Here is a 15618-nt window from a genome sequence, read left to right as displayed (position 1 = left end):
GTAGTGTCTGAGACTTGGGCATTAGAAAAACAGAATCTGAACAGCATGTTCACCTCCTGTTCAGCTCCTCAGCATTCATTTGCCATTTTGATGCAGCAGCCAGGCTGACTAAAGAAAGAAGGTAGGAAAACCACTGCTACCAAGCCTGAATCTTGATCCTTTAGAATGGAAAATCACTGTCATTAGAGAGGCAGCTTTAATGTCCAGCTTGCCCTGTACAAAGAAGAAATGTTTTCACAAGAGGTTTTTCTAGACCACAGAAGCTTCCTGCAGCATAGAGACAGTCACATCCTCAACCCTGTAAGTGTAATTCAAGCAAATGCAGTGGCTGGCACAGACCAAGTGTTTCTGCTCACTGTACAATGTCACAACTTCTGACTTGAAGCCAGAGTTTCTAGCTCACGTTTTCTACACGGCTGTTCCTCTGACATGCAATTCCTCCTGTCACAAAACTCCCTGGACAAAGCTACAGCCATTATTAATGCTTTCACAGCCTACACAAAAGGCCAGGAGAATTATGGACTGAGAGCTCTAATTAGCTCTCCTAATAAAGCAACATCTCAGCTTCTGCAAGTTGCTACCCTCCTGCAATTGCAAAACAACTGCACTGTTCAGCTGGACGTCATTCCTAAACTCTCTCAGGAAGGGGAATGTTTGCCAGGAGTCGAACACTCTTACCCCAGCATAGTATACACAAGATCAGGGCTCACATGAACAAGTGCTTACTGGAAAAGTGAACTGTAATGCTCCAGCTTACTCTGCTGCCTTTGCAAGTTCTCTGAACATGTTGGCCTTGAATCTTCAGTTTCAGAAAATCTGCTCTGAAGCACACATAATCTAATTTCCTTGTCAGCTTTTTATACTTTGCTTTTTCAACTTTAACATAAAGCATTTAACAGCTCAAACAGCTCTGCTGTTTTTACAGCTGCAAGGTCTAGATCCAAAGGAGAAAAACTAAACAACATCTATCAGAACTCAAAACAAGGAAAGTTACTGTAAATTTGTACGGTTTGATGCAAAACTATTACTTCACTGAACAGCAGTTAACTCTTCTCCAGAGATTAAGGATAATCTGACCAGTATTTTGAATTAAACTGCACTGCATCTTACTCAACAAAGTATTAAATGAAGTGGCTTATACGTTCCTGGCTTTGGAATAAAGATAATACCATAACCTGTTTTCCTATTTCTCAGAGGTCCCTCCTGAGAGAGGGGGAGAGATTTATTCACTTACCTGTTCTTTCCCTCCAAAGTGTCAGCTGCCAGGATTTCACACATGCTGCAGTGTAAGATCAGACAACCTGGGCATTCCTCTTAACTGAGTAGGACCAGCTGAGCCTGCAGGTAAATAAATATCTAGCACTTGCCAGACCAGGACTCCTGCCTTATGAGCACCAGGTCAGCCTGAACACCAACAGCCTCTCCTTCACAGGTGGAGGGAAGGCAAAGAGACCTGTGTTCAGGAGACTGCTAACAGAGTGATTAAAACAAAGGAAGATTAAAAAGCAAGAAGATTACCGGGGATTTTCGTGGCATGAACAGGCCACAGGTGGATGGCCAGGCAAGGCTAGTAACAATTCCTTGAGCAAACAACTGCAACAAGAGACCTGGGAGCTGCTGCTTCTGCTCAGCTGCTGTTTATCCCCCAGAACAGGACACTGCTCCTTTTAGCATCCATTCCCACACCAGAAGATGACACAGCCACAGGCAGCAGGCCCACCGCACAAGCACTTGTTTATTAACATCAGGAAGTCGTACAGGTACAGGCTTTGTACAAAAACCTACAAAAGTCAATTTCCTAGCTCGACTCCAAGAGATAAAAACTGTGCGTCTGGTTTTGTGTGACATTTCAGCTGGGGCTGGAGCTGCTCACCAGAGGCAGGACATTTGATTGCCTTGCTGCAAGTTCTGCCTTACAGGGAAACACACAGAAGAGGGTCTTAGTCAGGAGTGCATCAAGCAGTTGGTGTCAGAGCTGTAGCTTATCTAACTTACCCTCAGGAAAGCTGATACCTACGAGACAGTGCAGAATCCCACTATTTGTGCTCAGATATAGCTCTGCTGATTACACGTTTGACTCCCAGAACTGAGTTGTGAGAGTGTGTATGTGTGTGTTTAAAAGAAACTGGTACTCAATTCTCAGACTTTAAAAATATTTCCTATGTTTAGCTTGCAAGCCAAAAAGAGGCAGAAAGCATAAAACTTCTACTTGCACACACGCCCCTTGCATTAAATCAACGTCAGCAGAATCCAGGAGGGTTCTCAGACTGCTACCACTTGACTTACTAAAACGTGGGGGAGGTGCTGGATGTGTCTGTGGTAGGGAACACCTTGGTATTTCAATCTATAAATTCACAGTATGAAAACTACTTGAATTCCACCTCAGCTTGAAAGAGGGAAGGTTTTTAAAAAACACTTTGTGGACAATTACAAATAGGCTTCAATATTAAATTCTGCTGTCGTCCTCCTTCCCCTGCTTGTTATAAAACCCTCTCAGAATGTTACAAATGTATTTAAGGTAGTCAGCTGGTGCCTTGAAGCAGCACAGAACTCAGTTTCCTGCAAGCTGCGGGCTGTGCTGGCAGTCGATGCAGGATAGACACAGCAGGAAAGAGCAGCTTTGTCCTCGTGGAATGCACACCTGGTTTCCAGGGCATGGGGCTGCTGCATCTCAAGAGGATGGAGAGCTGGGGAGCAACGCAGGGGTGGCTTAGAACGCTCGCTGCAAGGCTCAGCTGAACCGGGCCCTCAGAAGATGACAAGTTCATTCTTACTACTCCTCTGGCTTCTTGCCCCTACTGCTCCAGTATTTGCTATATGCCTCTTGGAACATGTTTTTGCAGGGAATTTTGGCCTTCAGCTTGGTGCAGATGAGGAAAGAGCCGCCCATCTTCCGATGAAGAGAGTAAGTCTCCTCTGGCGGGGGGACGAGCCGATGTTTCAGCATGATTGGGATTAAACCATGGATCTTTTCAGTGGTGCTTTGGTTGCCAAAATCAAAAGGCTCCTCAGATGCAAAAGCCTCTCCCAGGATGAGCACAGCATTTAAGTGGGCGTCTTCCATTTCCTGCCCAAAAGGAAAGAAGGATAAGTAACACCACTAGCTATGGCAATCACCAAGGAGAAAAAGAAATGCTAGTGCTAACAGAAGCAGCTTAGGAGAAACAGCCCTGTCCATGACAAAGGGAACCTCAGCAAGACTGAGGAACATTTAGTTCATGCAGTTTTGAGCAACTAAACCTTCCAGAAAACCATCTTCATGATGAAACTTCAGGAATTGTTATCACCTGCAGGGTCTTGTAGAGGGAGTAAAAGAAGGACAGTGGTACTTTTCCTGCTCCCAAAAGGAAGTGAGAACAAAAGCGAAAACCTTTTTTACTCTCCTCCCTCATGCTTATCAAAAGGGCTTTTGGACTGACACTTTCACCATATCAGGAAATCTGGGGAGGTTCACAGACCTGCAACCACCTTATCTGCAGCCAACACCAAAATCAGACCCTTCTGCTCCATACCTTGATTTCATAGCCAGTGAGGAATTTCATTTCAATGGACTTCTTCAGTACTCTCTCTCTGTCCATGTCAGCAGCTGCCTTGATTACCTGAGTAGGAGGAATACTTTCAGGAAATCCAAGAGATAACTGAACAACATTTTGAGCACAGGACTGCTGCACAGGCCACAGGAGCACACAACACCACCCATCTGCTCACTCCCTTGGCCTCTGCCCTCTCTGCATGCTGGGCAGGTTAAAAGCTACTGGCTAGAAGATCCAGCTCTTCCAACAGGGCTACACATGGCCCAGAGAATGTAAGGGACAGCAAAAAAAAACCTTCACAAATAGTTAGCCCCTCCCCCAAAGAAATAGAGCTGACTGTGAGCAGCTTTAGGTGGCAGCTGCTGGCCCTGGCAGCTCAGTTACCACGTGCGGAACATGGTGATCACAAAGGAAGCACGTCTGACTTCACATCAATTTATCTATCTGTGGAAAAGCTAAAAATCTCAGGAAGAGGTGGGGAACAAGCAATTCCTGCATATCCTCCTATAAAAATCACAGACTTGTGAGTGCTCTGATACACCCTGTTGTCCAAGCCCCCCAGCAAGCATCACTGCAGTTCACCTTTGTGAACATCCCAACTCAGAGAGCCAGCAGCTTGCAGCACGTGTGCAGACAGCCATGGCAAGGGATGCAACAGGAAACGAGGTCACTCTCTTGCCTCCAACCCTGCTTCCCTCCACACCCGAAGTGTATTCGAGTACAAAGTGTTAACAGCTAAGAGTATTTGCAAAATCAACTGCAGCTCTCTAGGACACAGTGCAAGTCCTCACCTCTATGTAGACATCTGTGAACTTCTCATCAAACCCTCGCGTTGCTCCAAAGTCCAGCAGGGCCACCTGGAAATGGACAAAGTTGTCCATTACAGAGTCAACCATTCTGGTAGAACCTGATCTTAAGAATGCTCCTGATTTCTTCAGGAACCTCAGCTGGCTTTCACAGCTCTCCTCTGCATCTCAACTGCCCCTGAATCCTTTATTCCCAGTCCACAGCCCCAACAGCTGCACCAGTACAGGGCTGAGGAGGAATGGCCCATGCCCAGTGCCCACACTGCCACACATGCTCTGCAGACAGCTCCACTCAGGCTTCACGTGCAGGGACAGAGCAGCACTGAACCTTTTCCCAGCACTTTGCAGTACAAACCACAGGAATAAAAAGCAGTTTCATCTTCCCTACAGAGTACAAACAAGTAGCCAAACCAATAATCAGGAATTGCTACCCTTATCTTAAGCACAGCACAAGAGTGTCTAACTGAGGAGTCCTGGGCTCAGGTGTGTCCTGGTAGAGCACTCCCAGCTGCAGCTTCCCACTGACCACCTTCAAAATAGATCCTGACATAGGTAAGGAGGTAGCTGTGACTGATCAAGGGCCAGGGTTACAGCAGCCCTGCTTTCCTACCAAGCCCTAGTGAGGGCAAGTGGCAAAGAGAGGTGTTTCCCTGTGCTATCTGTCCATGCCTCGAGGACACGGATCTGAGAGACTCTCAGTAAGGGCTCATTAAACTCTCTGAGTGGGGAATAATCAAAAGCTGGTGAAAACCAATGTTTGTATAGGTAGAACACTGGCTGCTTGGGCTTACCTTGTGCAGCTGTGGGTCATAGAAGAAGTTTGACCAGTTGGGGTCAGTCTGCATGTACCGGAACTCAAACAGCTCCCGCAGACACAGCACCAGGATGTTGTGACAGATCTTGAAAAACATGGAGAGACAAGAAACAAGTCAGGAGGGCAGCAAGCCCTACTCACACCTGTAACTTAGAGCAGGCATCAGCAAACAGGGAACAGATCACCATATCAGCAGGAATCATCTGCTCTAAGCTGCCAAACTCCTGCAGAGCTGAAGCAACTCCCAGCCCACACCTGCCATGGGGCATCCTTAGCAGATGGCACAGATGCTCCAGTGCTCATTCAACTGCATTCTGGTCCTGCCTTTTAACTTTCCACAATTGACTACATACTGGGTGGCTGCAAGAATGGGAATCTTGCATGATACACAGACCCACCATGTACTCCTTCTGTGGACTCAGAACAGACCCAGCTTGAGGGAGAAGCAGCAGAGCCACACCTGGGGACCAACAGGCACAGAGAAGCAAGAGCAGTAGTCCTTCAAGACCCCCCCGCTGAATTACATACTCCAGCAGAGCTTTTCTGTGAGAATTGCTAAGCTGGAGCCTGGTCAGCAGAACTGCCAGCCTCACTCTGCCCCTCTCCAGCTTCTGCAAAGCTGAGTGAAACATCATATCCAAGGTAGAAGGAAGAGGGCACCAAATGCAAGCTTGACCCTACTACAGGTCATTGCCATTTGGGTCAGAAGGCAGAGGGTTAGGCAGGCCAGTGGCTTACAGGAAAGAAGGGCTGGTCCTGCAGCAACACTCCAGCTCACAGCCTTTTAAAATGAGTCCTGGTGATAGAGCATCTCACTGCTGGGGACAGTCCCTAAGAATAGGCTGACAGCTCTGGCACAGCTTCAAATCTAATGTGACACCTCACTGTGTTTATCTAGAGGAACAGACTCTGCTCTCTTCCCCAGTGACCTGCTAACAGCTGACAGCTCACACCAAGAAACACACACACATCCAAATACCAGGATACCAGGACAGTTATTTCTGCTACTAGAACAGATGCTTGTCCCACCACAGCACTCCAATCCATGGCTATATTCAGGACCAACACCCACCTATCCCCACATCCCTGCTCTTGTTTACTGACAGGTACTTTTCCAGCAGCCCTGTGCAGCACAGGTCAGTCCCACAAGAATGATACCCAACTGCTTGCACTGGGATAATTCTGCAGTCCTGCCCAGAGGAGCAGCTGCTTAAGACCCCTTTTCCCTTGCTGACAGTCCCTCCCAAATGTAAGGTCCTCAGAAATGGCATCAACCAGCAAGACTACCTCCCTTTCAGCTGCCCTTGCCATTCACCCCCTCCAACCCCTCTCTGCAGATATGCTGGTACCTGCAAGGCCCAAACAAGCCAGGAGAGACTCCAGTGTCACTGCTACCTTCCCTAAAGGGGTCTTCCTAGAGGCTCCAGACAGTCCCTGACTCCAGCCCTGCTCAAGGTTTGCTGTGCCACAAAGCATGCCCCAGTCTGGCAGTCATGGGCAGGCTGAGCACAGGGCTCTGTGCAACGGCAGAAGCACAAACTCCCAAGTTTTACCTCATTTCGAATCTCCTGGCTCAGCCCTTCAGCTTGATCCAAGGGAAAGCCAGACACCAGCTCTGTGGTCAGCACGTGCTTGCTGCACAGCTCATCTATTACTCTTGGGACATAAAAGAAGGGGTGGTCTTTCAGCAGCTCCCTAAGGACGGAGGAAGGAGAGGAAAAGGTTTAGGAGCCCTGAGAGCAGACGGACCCATCAGCAACACTTCACACAGCCCTTCACCAGCCTCTACCCACACCCTGGCTGAGGCTGCCAGGATATGTTTTCCTCAGGAATTACAGTAGGGATTAAGTCAGCAGAAACCCTGCCAGTGACTTACAGCTGCTGCCAGCTCCTGAAGTCACATCTCCTGCCAGAGCAGTGATACTAAGAAAGCTCCAGGCCAGTGCATCAAGGGGCACTGGGTCTTCTGCTCACTCCACCTGGCTTTAGAGTCAGATTACACACAGATAGAAGAATTACTTTGCCAATGGGAGCAGTGCCACAGGGGCAGTTCTGCAGGACAGGAAAAGCATCCAGCCATCATTTAAAAATAATCTGGATGCTATGGCAAGCCAAGGGAGCAGGCAACTCCTTTAAGAGAGCTGAACTGAAAACCTCCTGAGCTGAAGGATTGGAGAAATTAACAACAGGCTGAGATAAGACCACACAGAAGAGCACTGCAACCCAGCCTCAGGAGTTACTGCAGCACTTTCATGTGTAGCAGAACAGACAGAGGACTTGCACAGGAGGAGGGAGTTTAGGTGATCACATTTCAGCTGGCTGAAGCCATGCCCAGCTGAGACAAGGCAGTGATTCTGGGGGACAGCTCAGGCCATAACCATGCAGGCTTCCCCTGTGCCACATGGCATGGCACAGCAGTCGGCTCCACACCATTCCTGAAGTTAAGCAACCTCTCCTGCCTCTCACACAAACAGAGAAAAGGGGCTGAAGGCAACGGTGGAAACATACTGGAATTTCCTTGCACAGGCAGCTTCTCTCAGATAGTCACACTCCAGGGCCAGCTCTCTGCTCACGACTTCAATCAAGTGCTCCGGGAACAAACCTGAAAGTCAAATACCACAGGAGAGAGCAGGCTTAGAAAAAGGGATCTCCTCAGGCTAAGCTTCCCAGAGCTGCAGCTGAGGAGCAGTCTGCTCTCCAGCCAACTCTGAGCTGAGGAGTCCAGGAGGCCTCAGAGAGCCATGCAGGTTATGCAGTAATCCCAAGCCCAAGCTACACAGCTGCTCCTAAGTCAAGGTATATCCACACCACTGCTCTATGCAGCAGAGCTCTGTCCTCTCCCATCTCCCACCCCACAGCCCAAGCTGTCCATTTCTGCTATTGGCATGGCTGTGCAGGGACACACACCAAAGACAAGCACCCAAACACTGCACAAAAGCAGCAAAACCAGGCTCCAAACCTTATCTGCCTCCAAGTGGCAGCAGGCACTGCCAAGTAGAAACAGTCAGCATGACTAATACAGTGCACTGCAGCAGCAGCACGTAGCCAGGGCCTGAGATGCCAAGCCCAGTTGTCTTAAGTCTTGAAGCTGGAAAACCAATCTACTTCTTGGGCCAGACACAGCTGGGACTGTAGCAACCTCTGCAGGGCCCTGCCCAGCCACCAGAGAGAACAGTCCCAGATTTTGTCAGCACCCAGCATGATTTTAGAGCAGCATTTGTAAAGTCCCACTAATATTTACAGCTGCTGCAGGCAGGTATTTCAAAACAGGACTTTTAAGTCCTGCATTCCCTGTGGAAAAAGGGACTTGTCCATGTGCTGGGACACTGAGCAAGTTCTGACAGTTCTCCACTGACTCTGATTGGAAAGAAAAGAGAACGTCTGGGAAGAGCACAGAATGGCAGGCATGGAGGGCTACAAGGAAACATGGAGAAGAATGAGTTCTGCCAAATGTACCAGAAAGTAGCAGAACAAAGCAAGACTACCTCACCTGAATACTGCTCACACTCCAAGCCTAGAAAGCTATCAAAAGTGAGCATTCCCAGGCAGTTTATACTTTGCTAAGAATCCCTGTGGGTCTGTCTCTATATAGAGAGCACACAGAGAGAAGCACAGGTTACTCTGGCAGATTGGGGAATACATCTGGGCAGAAAACACACAGATGCACTTCCTACCCCACCAAGTGGGCACCGGAGCAGGCACATGCCCAGCAGAGGCTGCAGCAGCTCTGCAGCAGAACAGGGGAACACAGCATGGTTCCCCAAGCTGGCCCTGCACCCTCTGCCCACATCTGCTCCCTCTCCTGCTTTCTGCAGGAAATCTTCTCCTGGGCAGACTTAGTATCCTTAAGTCCCTTTCCCTGGTCTTTGGAGGGACACATGAAATGCACTGCTTGAAAGGGGTTGGCAGAACTCAACCTGCACCAGGCTCTGTCAGCGTCTCTGTCTTTTTACCTTCAGGGAGAATATTGCTCATGCTGAGGACAGCCATCAGGTTGTTGACATCACTGTTGATGCTCTGGGCGACTCCGGGGTACTGTGGGACAGAATGGGAGAGGGCAGTGTTGAGATTACCTGACCTGGTTGTATAGGGCATGATAAAAACACCCTGCTCAGCATCCACTGCCCCCACATCACAGCTACCTATGGCCTGGCAATGAGCCAGGGCATTCCTGAGCCACACATCCCTCCTCTAAAAGCTTATTCAAAGCCCAGCATCTAAACCAGGGGACAGAAAGAAAGGCTAAGATGCAGCTCCTTGAAATCAGAATGGCTTGTTCAGATCCTCTGATGGGAATTCTTCCAACACATGATGGGTTCTCAGACACACAAATCTCACAACAGCCACAGCAGTCAGTCATTTCTCTCCCACAGCTGAGAGCACACACCCCTGGAAGCCCCAGTGTGTCATTCTCAGCAGTAGGGCAAGGGGCGAGGCCCCAGCCCAGTCCGGGCAAAGGCATCTCCTCCTGTTCTCACCTCGTCTGTCAGGAAGGGAAGGAACCTGCACTACTGAGGAGAATGTGTGCTGATGCCAGAGGGTTGAGTTTCTGCTGCTGTTACCTTGGCCTGACTTCAGAGAGCACTTGAGACACTAATGGCTTGAGAAGACATCGACACCATTGATACTATTTCTAAAGTCTCCCCATCCTACAAAAACCCACCAATGAGTTGAGCAGCTTTGCCTGGGATACTGCTCACACAGCAAGCGACCTCACTCCCTGGGGTTATAAACCATGGTGTACAAGGACCTTTAGCTCCAGAGGTTAGTTTTGTTGGAAACAGCCATCTGAGGTTGCTGACACCCAGAAAGGGGCCTGGGGCTTGTGCACATGCCAGAAAGCAGACTGACCTATGGAGCAGATGGGACCCTCCCATACAGCCCTAAATGTACATGCAGTCTCTCAGCACCATTATCCCATACTGCAGTGAAATATCTGTGGGATGTATCCTGCTCATCTGGACTCAGACTGGCCCCAGCTGCAAAACCTTTCCTGTCTTTTCCACTCAGTTTGCACTAGGTAATATATCATATCTTCACTTGCATTAAAATATTTCTTATTTGTTTAGCAGTACACATGTAGCTCCCCCACCCTTCTATGAGCACAAACAAGACATAGTTGGTCTGTAAAGCCCACCTGGATTTTCATGGCAACTTCTTTCCCATTTTTCAAGCGTGCCAGATGAACCTGACCAATTGAAGCAGCAGCAAAGGGACGTTCTTCAAACGACTCCAGTTTATCCCTCCAGTTGGGGCCAAGATCATTGCTCAGAGTTTTCTACAAATAAATAGAAAGGATTGGCGTATGGGAAGCAAAGATTTAAGACTTTCAGTCTTGGAAATCATGATCCTCTAAGGGACTAAAACCTGCTTTCTAGATCATCCTTTGTGCCTTGTGATTACACACCGAGGCAAGGAGTGGTCCAGCCAGCAATGCTGCCCCAGTACAGAACAGGTGCTGGTCAGATCTCTGTGGGGCTCTGCCTTAAAAGACAGAAATCTTGAACACAAACACCACTGCCTTGGCAATACAAATATCCCCTTTTGGGTGCCACTTGCTATTTTCCAGAAAATGAGCAAGAAAATGAATTAGCTATTTCTTCTCTTTCATCATGCTGCCAAGCTGAACAGAAGCAATCCAGGCATAACTCTCTTAAAGGCAATATTGATAATTAAACATCACAGCCTGCTTTAGCATCTTTTTTGCTACCCTGCCAGACTGCTGCATTTAAGTTCTAGCTCTGCTTAGTGTCTTTCAGAAGAAGTAATGCTGGCTGTTCCTTTTGCATCATCCTTTACACGTTAATTTACAGAGAACACTGGGGAAAGCAAACTTAGTTCACTTCATTCTGAGTCTTCTTGATGGCAAGTTAACCAAAATGGTAAGGACAAAGCTGCTGTTAATTTTCCAGCAGAGTAAGGCTTGTAAGTCTGTTTCTAAAATGGGATGTAGACATATCTAGACACCAGCTTAAGACCCACGAGAAAGAGAAAACACAAGAGGTGGCTATGCTCACCAACACCCTATAACCAAATTTGTGTGCAGCAGCATCCTGCTCCATCAACATTAATCTCAGGACATGAAAAACTCCCTCATTTTTTTCCCCCTCTTCTATTTTTTTTTTTAGAGAAAAGACAGCACATAATTGAGAGAAGGAATCACATGTTACCCACAGCTGAAAAGATGTAACATCACTGAAATATTCTTTAAAATCCCCATCCACCTCCCTTACTAGGGCATGTCACAGGTGACATTTTTTCTGTCCATTGTCCCTTTCTCTGATAACCACTCAGGAACATTCCTCACCATCATCTGCTTTATTGGCATGAAGTCAGCACTTTGACGTACACGCTCAAAAATCCTCTGGAGATGGGGGTTGATGAAGGCATCATCTGCCAAGGGAAAGCACACAGCAGTCAGTGTCATTCTTCAACACACAAAGAAACATGCTCCTGCATCCCGGCAAGTCAGACTGTCCTGCTCCAGGCACACCCCAGTGAAGGTTTTAGAAGTAATTCTTTAGTTCTTTAGGTGTGGTGACAGGCTGCACAGACCTAGGAGCAGAGTGCTCTGCCTCTGTCACACACCAGCCCATCTTCTGGCTGGCAGCAGTACAACATCCAGTTTAGAAAAGGCCACTGCCCTGTGGAAACACAGGTCACAGAAGGGTCCCCTGGAGAGCCATCCCAGTGCTCCAAGGTTCCCAATATGGTTTTATCCAGTTCATTGTAAGGGGCAGCAGCTCCTCTAGGACACTGTGCAATGGTAAAGCACCACTTACACAACTACTGAACTCTTGAAGAAATCAGGATTCAGCATCTGCTACAGTAAACAACTGCCCAAAGGCAGAGCAACTACAAGTGGGCAGAAGTGAACACAGCTGAGCCAAAACTTTTATGTCATAAGGATTTAGCAAGCAAATATTTATACTCATAAGAGGAGGGGCTGGGGCATCTTGAAAGATTAGTCCTCTTCTTGAGCAAAGGCTTGTACAACAACTCAGAAAAACTACTACTGCTGGCCAACTTTTCATTTCATAAATTATTATAAAGGAATCAGATTTATCTCCTGCTCTCCCAATGCTGGAAAAGCCGACGCTACAGGCCTTGATCCTGAGAACTGAACCTGCACCTGCAATTGTGATATTCAAGCAAATATTTATTGTTCCTCTCCAAATACATATGCATGAACCACCTTATGTCTATCTCAGGAAAAAAGAAAAACAGTGACCTTAAGAGGACTGTTCTGGGAAGAAGGGTGGAATGAAATGGATAGAAAAAGATAAATAATGCAGAGATGTGACATTAACACTCAGCATTGTTTAAAAATTCCCACTGAAGCCACAGCAGCATTTAAAAGTACTAACAAAACCCCACTGCAGAACCAACAGGAGTTTTTAAGAGAAGCTCCCATTCCATCACTGGAAGCTGAGAGGAGCAGGCTTTGCAGGCCCAGTGAGTAGAACTCCTGCTGTGACGTTACAAACCCGCAAGAAGGTGAGACATTGCATTTGCGTATGCACTGCAAACACTGAAAGAAACACCTGCTCTGTCACTGATGGTGTATCACTGCCAAGCCTCTGAACACTCTAAAAAATATTCTCAGGGTTATGGGAAGGTATTAACCATCATGCTGCAATGTGTCACCTGCACTGCCAAAGGTGACTGGGCAGAAGGAGAATGGATCTCACTAAGAGTGACTCCTGCTCCTGGAAGCTGTTTCTGTCAAAGCATCAGCATCTGCAACAGGCATTTGGGATTATTTATTCTGCTTACTTTATTCTTATTTTACTTCCTTTATTCTGCTTACTGCTGACATCCATAAACCTCTCAATGGGTTTCAGCCCCTAGTCTGAGAGGGCATCCATCCTAAGCTGAGGTGCTTGACTACCCCCACTCTTTGTTCATGAGCACGACGTCAAATAGCCAAGAAACCTGCAAGTCCAGGCTGACTGTACAGAAACTCAGCAGCAATGTCAAAAATCAGTCTTGCCATGGAAGCAACTCTGCCAAAGCCATGTTTACCACATGCTGATGAATAAGGTTTTACGTCTTTGTGGTCAACTGGTGAGGCCTTACTGGAACAAAATTAAGCAGGAGCCAAGGTAGGGCACTCTGAGCTGGCAAATGCAGCTGCCTCTCCAACATCTCCCAGAACAGAGGATGACTGGGGGCCTTTGGCATCTTTTCTGTGCATGACCTTTAGGAGTGTGCATCCCTAACAAATGCACTGACTCCCACATCAGGGGAACACAACAGACATCAGGGATTTTAAGGACACTGCTTTGTGACTTGTGCTCAGGTACAGGGAGCCCCTGCCCCTGGTTAGCACCCAGACCTCCTGACAGAAGCAGTGAATTCAAACTCTCCAGGCCATAGAGAAGCCCACAAAGTGGCAGGACCTGCATGAAACCCTCCTGTCCAAACGGCCACCCCAAGAAACAGACTCTGCATTGTTGATGGTGTGATTTATTTCACCACAGCTGTCCCCCAGCAAGGTCACCATGGGCCTGCATTCTTGCAGGCACAGCAGAGTCCACACACTTATAGCAAGAGTTCAAATGAGGGCTGGGTACAACCACCAAAGTTGCTGAAGGCCTGCTCCTGACAGCAGAGTGAAGTCAATCTCAAGTATTTGACACTCCTGCCAGAGCACCCGTAACATTAGAAGACAGCAGGCAAGTTATAAAAATCCAGAGCATTTCTGCTCCTCAGAGCCAGCCTTTCACAGCTCCCTCCACTGCACTCATATCCAGGCCTATGGCAGCTGTGACCAGGCTTGGGCACACAGGAGGCACAACTCAGTGGTGTCCCAAGAATCTGAAATTAATCCCACCTATAGTAGATGAGGTTAACTGCAGAGAGGATTTCCAGGCATGGCTCACTCAGCCCACATACCAGAGGTACTGGAAGGCAAGGAGCACAGGAGCTCCTCCTGGATCTGCACTGTGAGCCATCAGTGGCACCTGGCAGTTTCTAGAGGGTGAGAAAACAGCATGTGGGTGGAAGCCTTTAACACAGCAGCCAATGCCTCCCACTAAGCTCTGCCAGGTGGCCATCAGCCTGGCACCTAGCTAAACCAATTAATTAGCAAATGAAATGCCAATCAGGGCTGTCTGGGACAGTGAACTGATCTTGTTTTGTTGGTGAGCCCAAAGCATTTAATACTCTACTAGATCCAGTCTCATCAGCTAATACCTACAAAAATTCAAGCAGAAGCACAAGCCAAGTAAAGTGAGTACTTCAAACACTCAGACACTTACTCAGTTTCAGAAACATATTGAAAGCTATTTCCAGACAAGTCTTACAGCTGTTTTTGGCAGGTTCTTTCCGTCTCTATCTGGCTGGGCAGGAAGGCAAAGTGGAAAGATCCAGATAAGGTTTGAACTGAGCACACCTGCCATCTCCCAGGGGTAACCTAACAGTTCAGACAGTGCAGAAACTGATGTCACTCATTGCCTTCATCTGTGGTCATTGGCCTCAGAGCTCAATGGGTTAAATAGCAGTTTGAAGTCATCTCAGGATGGAAACAAGTGTTTTGTACCTGTTAAGATTATCAACTCTACTGGCCTTTCCAGTAAAGCTTCAGTGCCCACAGAGCACATAAACCACAAACAGGTTTCTATAATGGGAGAATATTGTGGATATAACCTTGACCATTTTTGGTGAACAAAGAACAGGATCACGTTCTTGCTGTCACCCTTCTTCTTTCTAGCAGGACACCTGCAATCAGAGTGTAATACAGCTCTGCTTCTTAACAATTGCTTGTAACACAGACACTAAAATTCACAGTGTCACCCTACTGTCAACCAATTTCAGTTATACATGATAAGGACATTGAGAGTGTGGTGGTGTATAAGTGCATGCATCTATTTCTTTCATGCTGGGCTTAGATGGAACTCAAACACTTCCATGACTGCTCTCACAGGAGAAAGCCATTTGTTCTGAGTCTCCACATTCACTTGACACTGCCTGATTGCAGACAGCTGACCCTCTGTCACACCTGGCAGTACAAAGGACAGCTGAGGACCTGTGCTACCACTTACCTTGGATGCTTAGCATCTGTCCCAGCTTCAGTGCTGCTCCCCGGACCTTGCACAAGGTCCTCACAATCCTTTCTGCATTGGCCTCTGACAGGAACGGACTAGAATCCATCACTGCTTTCTTCCCTGAGGGCAACGAGAGAGAGTAATGAATGAAGAACACCTTGATCTTGGCAAGCCCACTCCACTGTATTAGCCCACATTCAACAGGAGATTTGCCCTTCCCTACGGGAAATCAAACTATGACTACACCAAGTGCCTTCACTGCAACCCAGGGGCATGGACTGAAGTTGTACATGTGCCTTGAGACAACTTTGACATTGTTGGCTTGAGGGCCAGGAGCAGCAAGTCACAGCCTCCAAGAATGTCTGTACTGCTCTGCAAACTGTCTGGGATCCTGGGTAGATGGTGGTGCTTGAACT

At 47.7% G+C, this 15618-nt stretch overlaps 1 protein-coding gene across 1 annotated transcript in view; it reads right to left on the bottom strand.

Moving 5' to 3' along the window:
- Positions 1-1709: 1709 nt before the first annotated feature.
- Positions 1710-15618, bottom strand: part of COQ8A (coenzyme Q8A) — a 43325-nt gene continuing 29416 nt past the window's right edge. Inside the window, exons 6-15 of the mRNA XM_058835495.1 lie at positions 15200-15322; positions 11461-11546; positions 10291-10431; positions 9107-9188; positions 7662-7755; positions 6707-6848; positions 5131-5238; positions 4325-4390; positions 3513-3599; positions 1710-3067 (exon numbers count right to left, since the gene is read on the bottom strand). Of these exons, the coding sequence (XP_058691478.1) occupies positions 2774-3067; positions 3513-3599; positions 4325-4390; positions 5131-5238; positions 6707-6848; positions 7662-7755; positions 9107-9188; positions 10291-10431; positions 11461-11546; positions 15200-15322 (1223 nt within the window). The 3' untranslated portion in view covers positions 1710-2773. The remainder of the gene's footprint in view (positions 3068-3512; positions 3600-4324; positions 4391-5130; positions 5239-6706; positions 6849-7661; positions 7756-9106; positions 9189-10290; positions 10432-11460; positions 11547-15199; positions 15323-15618) is intronic.

The sequence above is a fragment of the Poecile atricapillus genome, chromosome 3 (assembly GCF_030490865.1).
Source record: "Poecile atricapillus isolate bPoeAtr1 chromosome 3, bPoeAtr1.hap1, whole genome shotgun sequence".
In the NCBI taxonomy this organism is placed as follows: domain Eukaryota; kingdom Metazoa; phylum Chordata; class Aves; order Passeriformes; family Paridae; genus Poecile; species Poecile atricapillus.
Note: the sequence above shows the minus strand (reverse complement) of the source record. Positions and strands in the feature narration are given on the sequence as shown.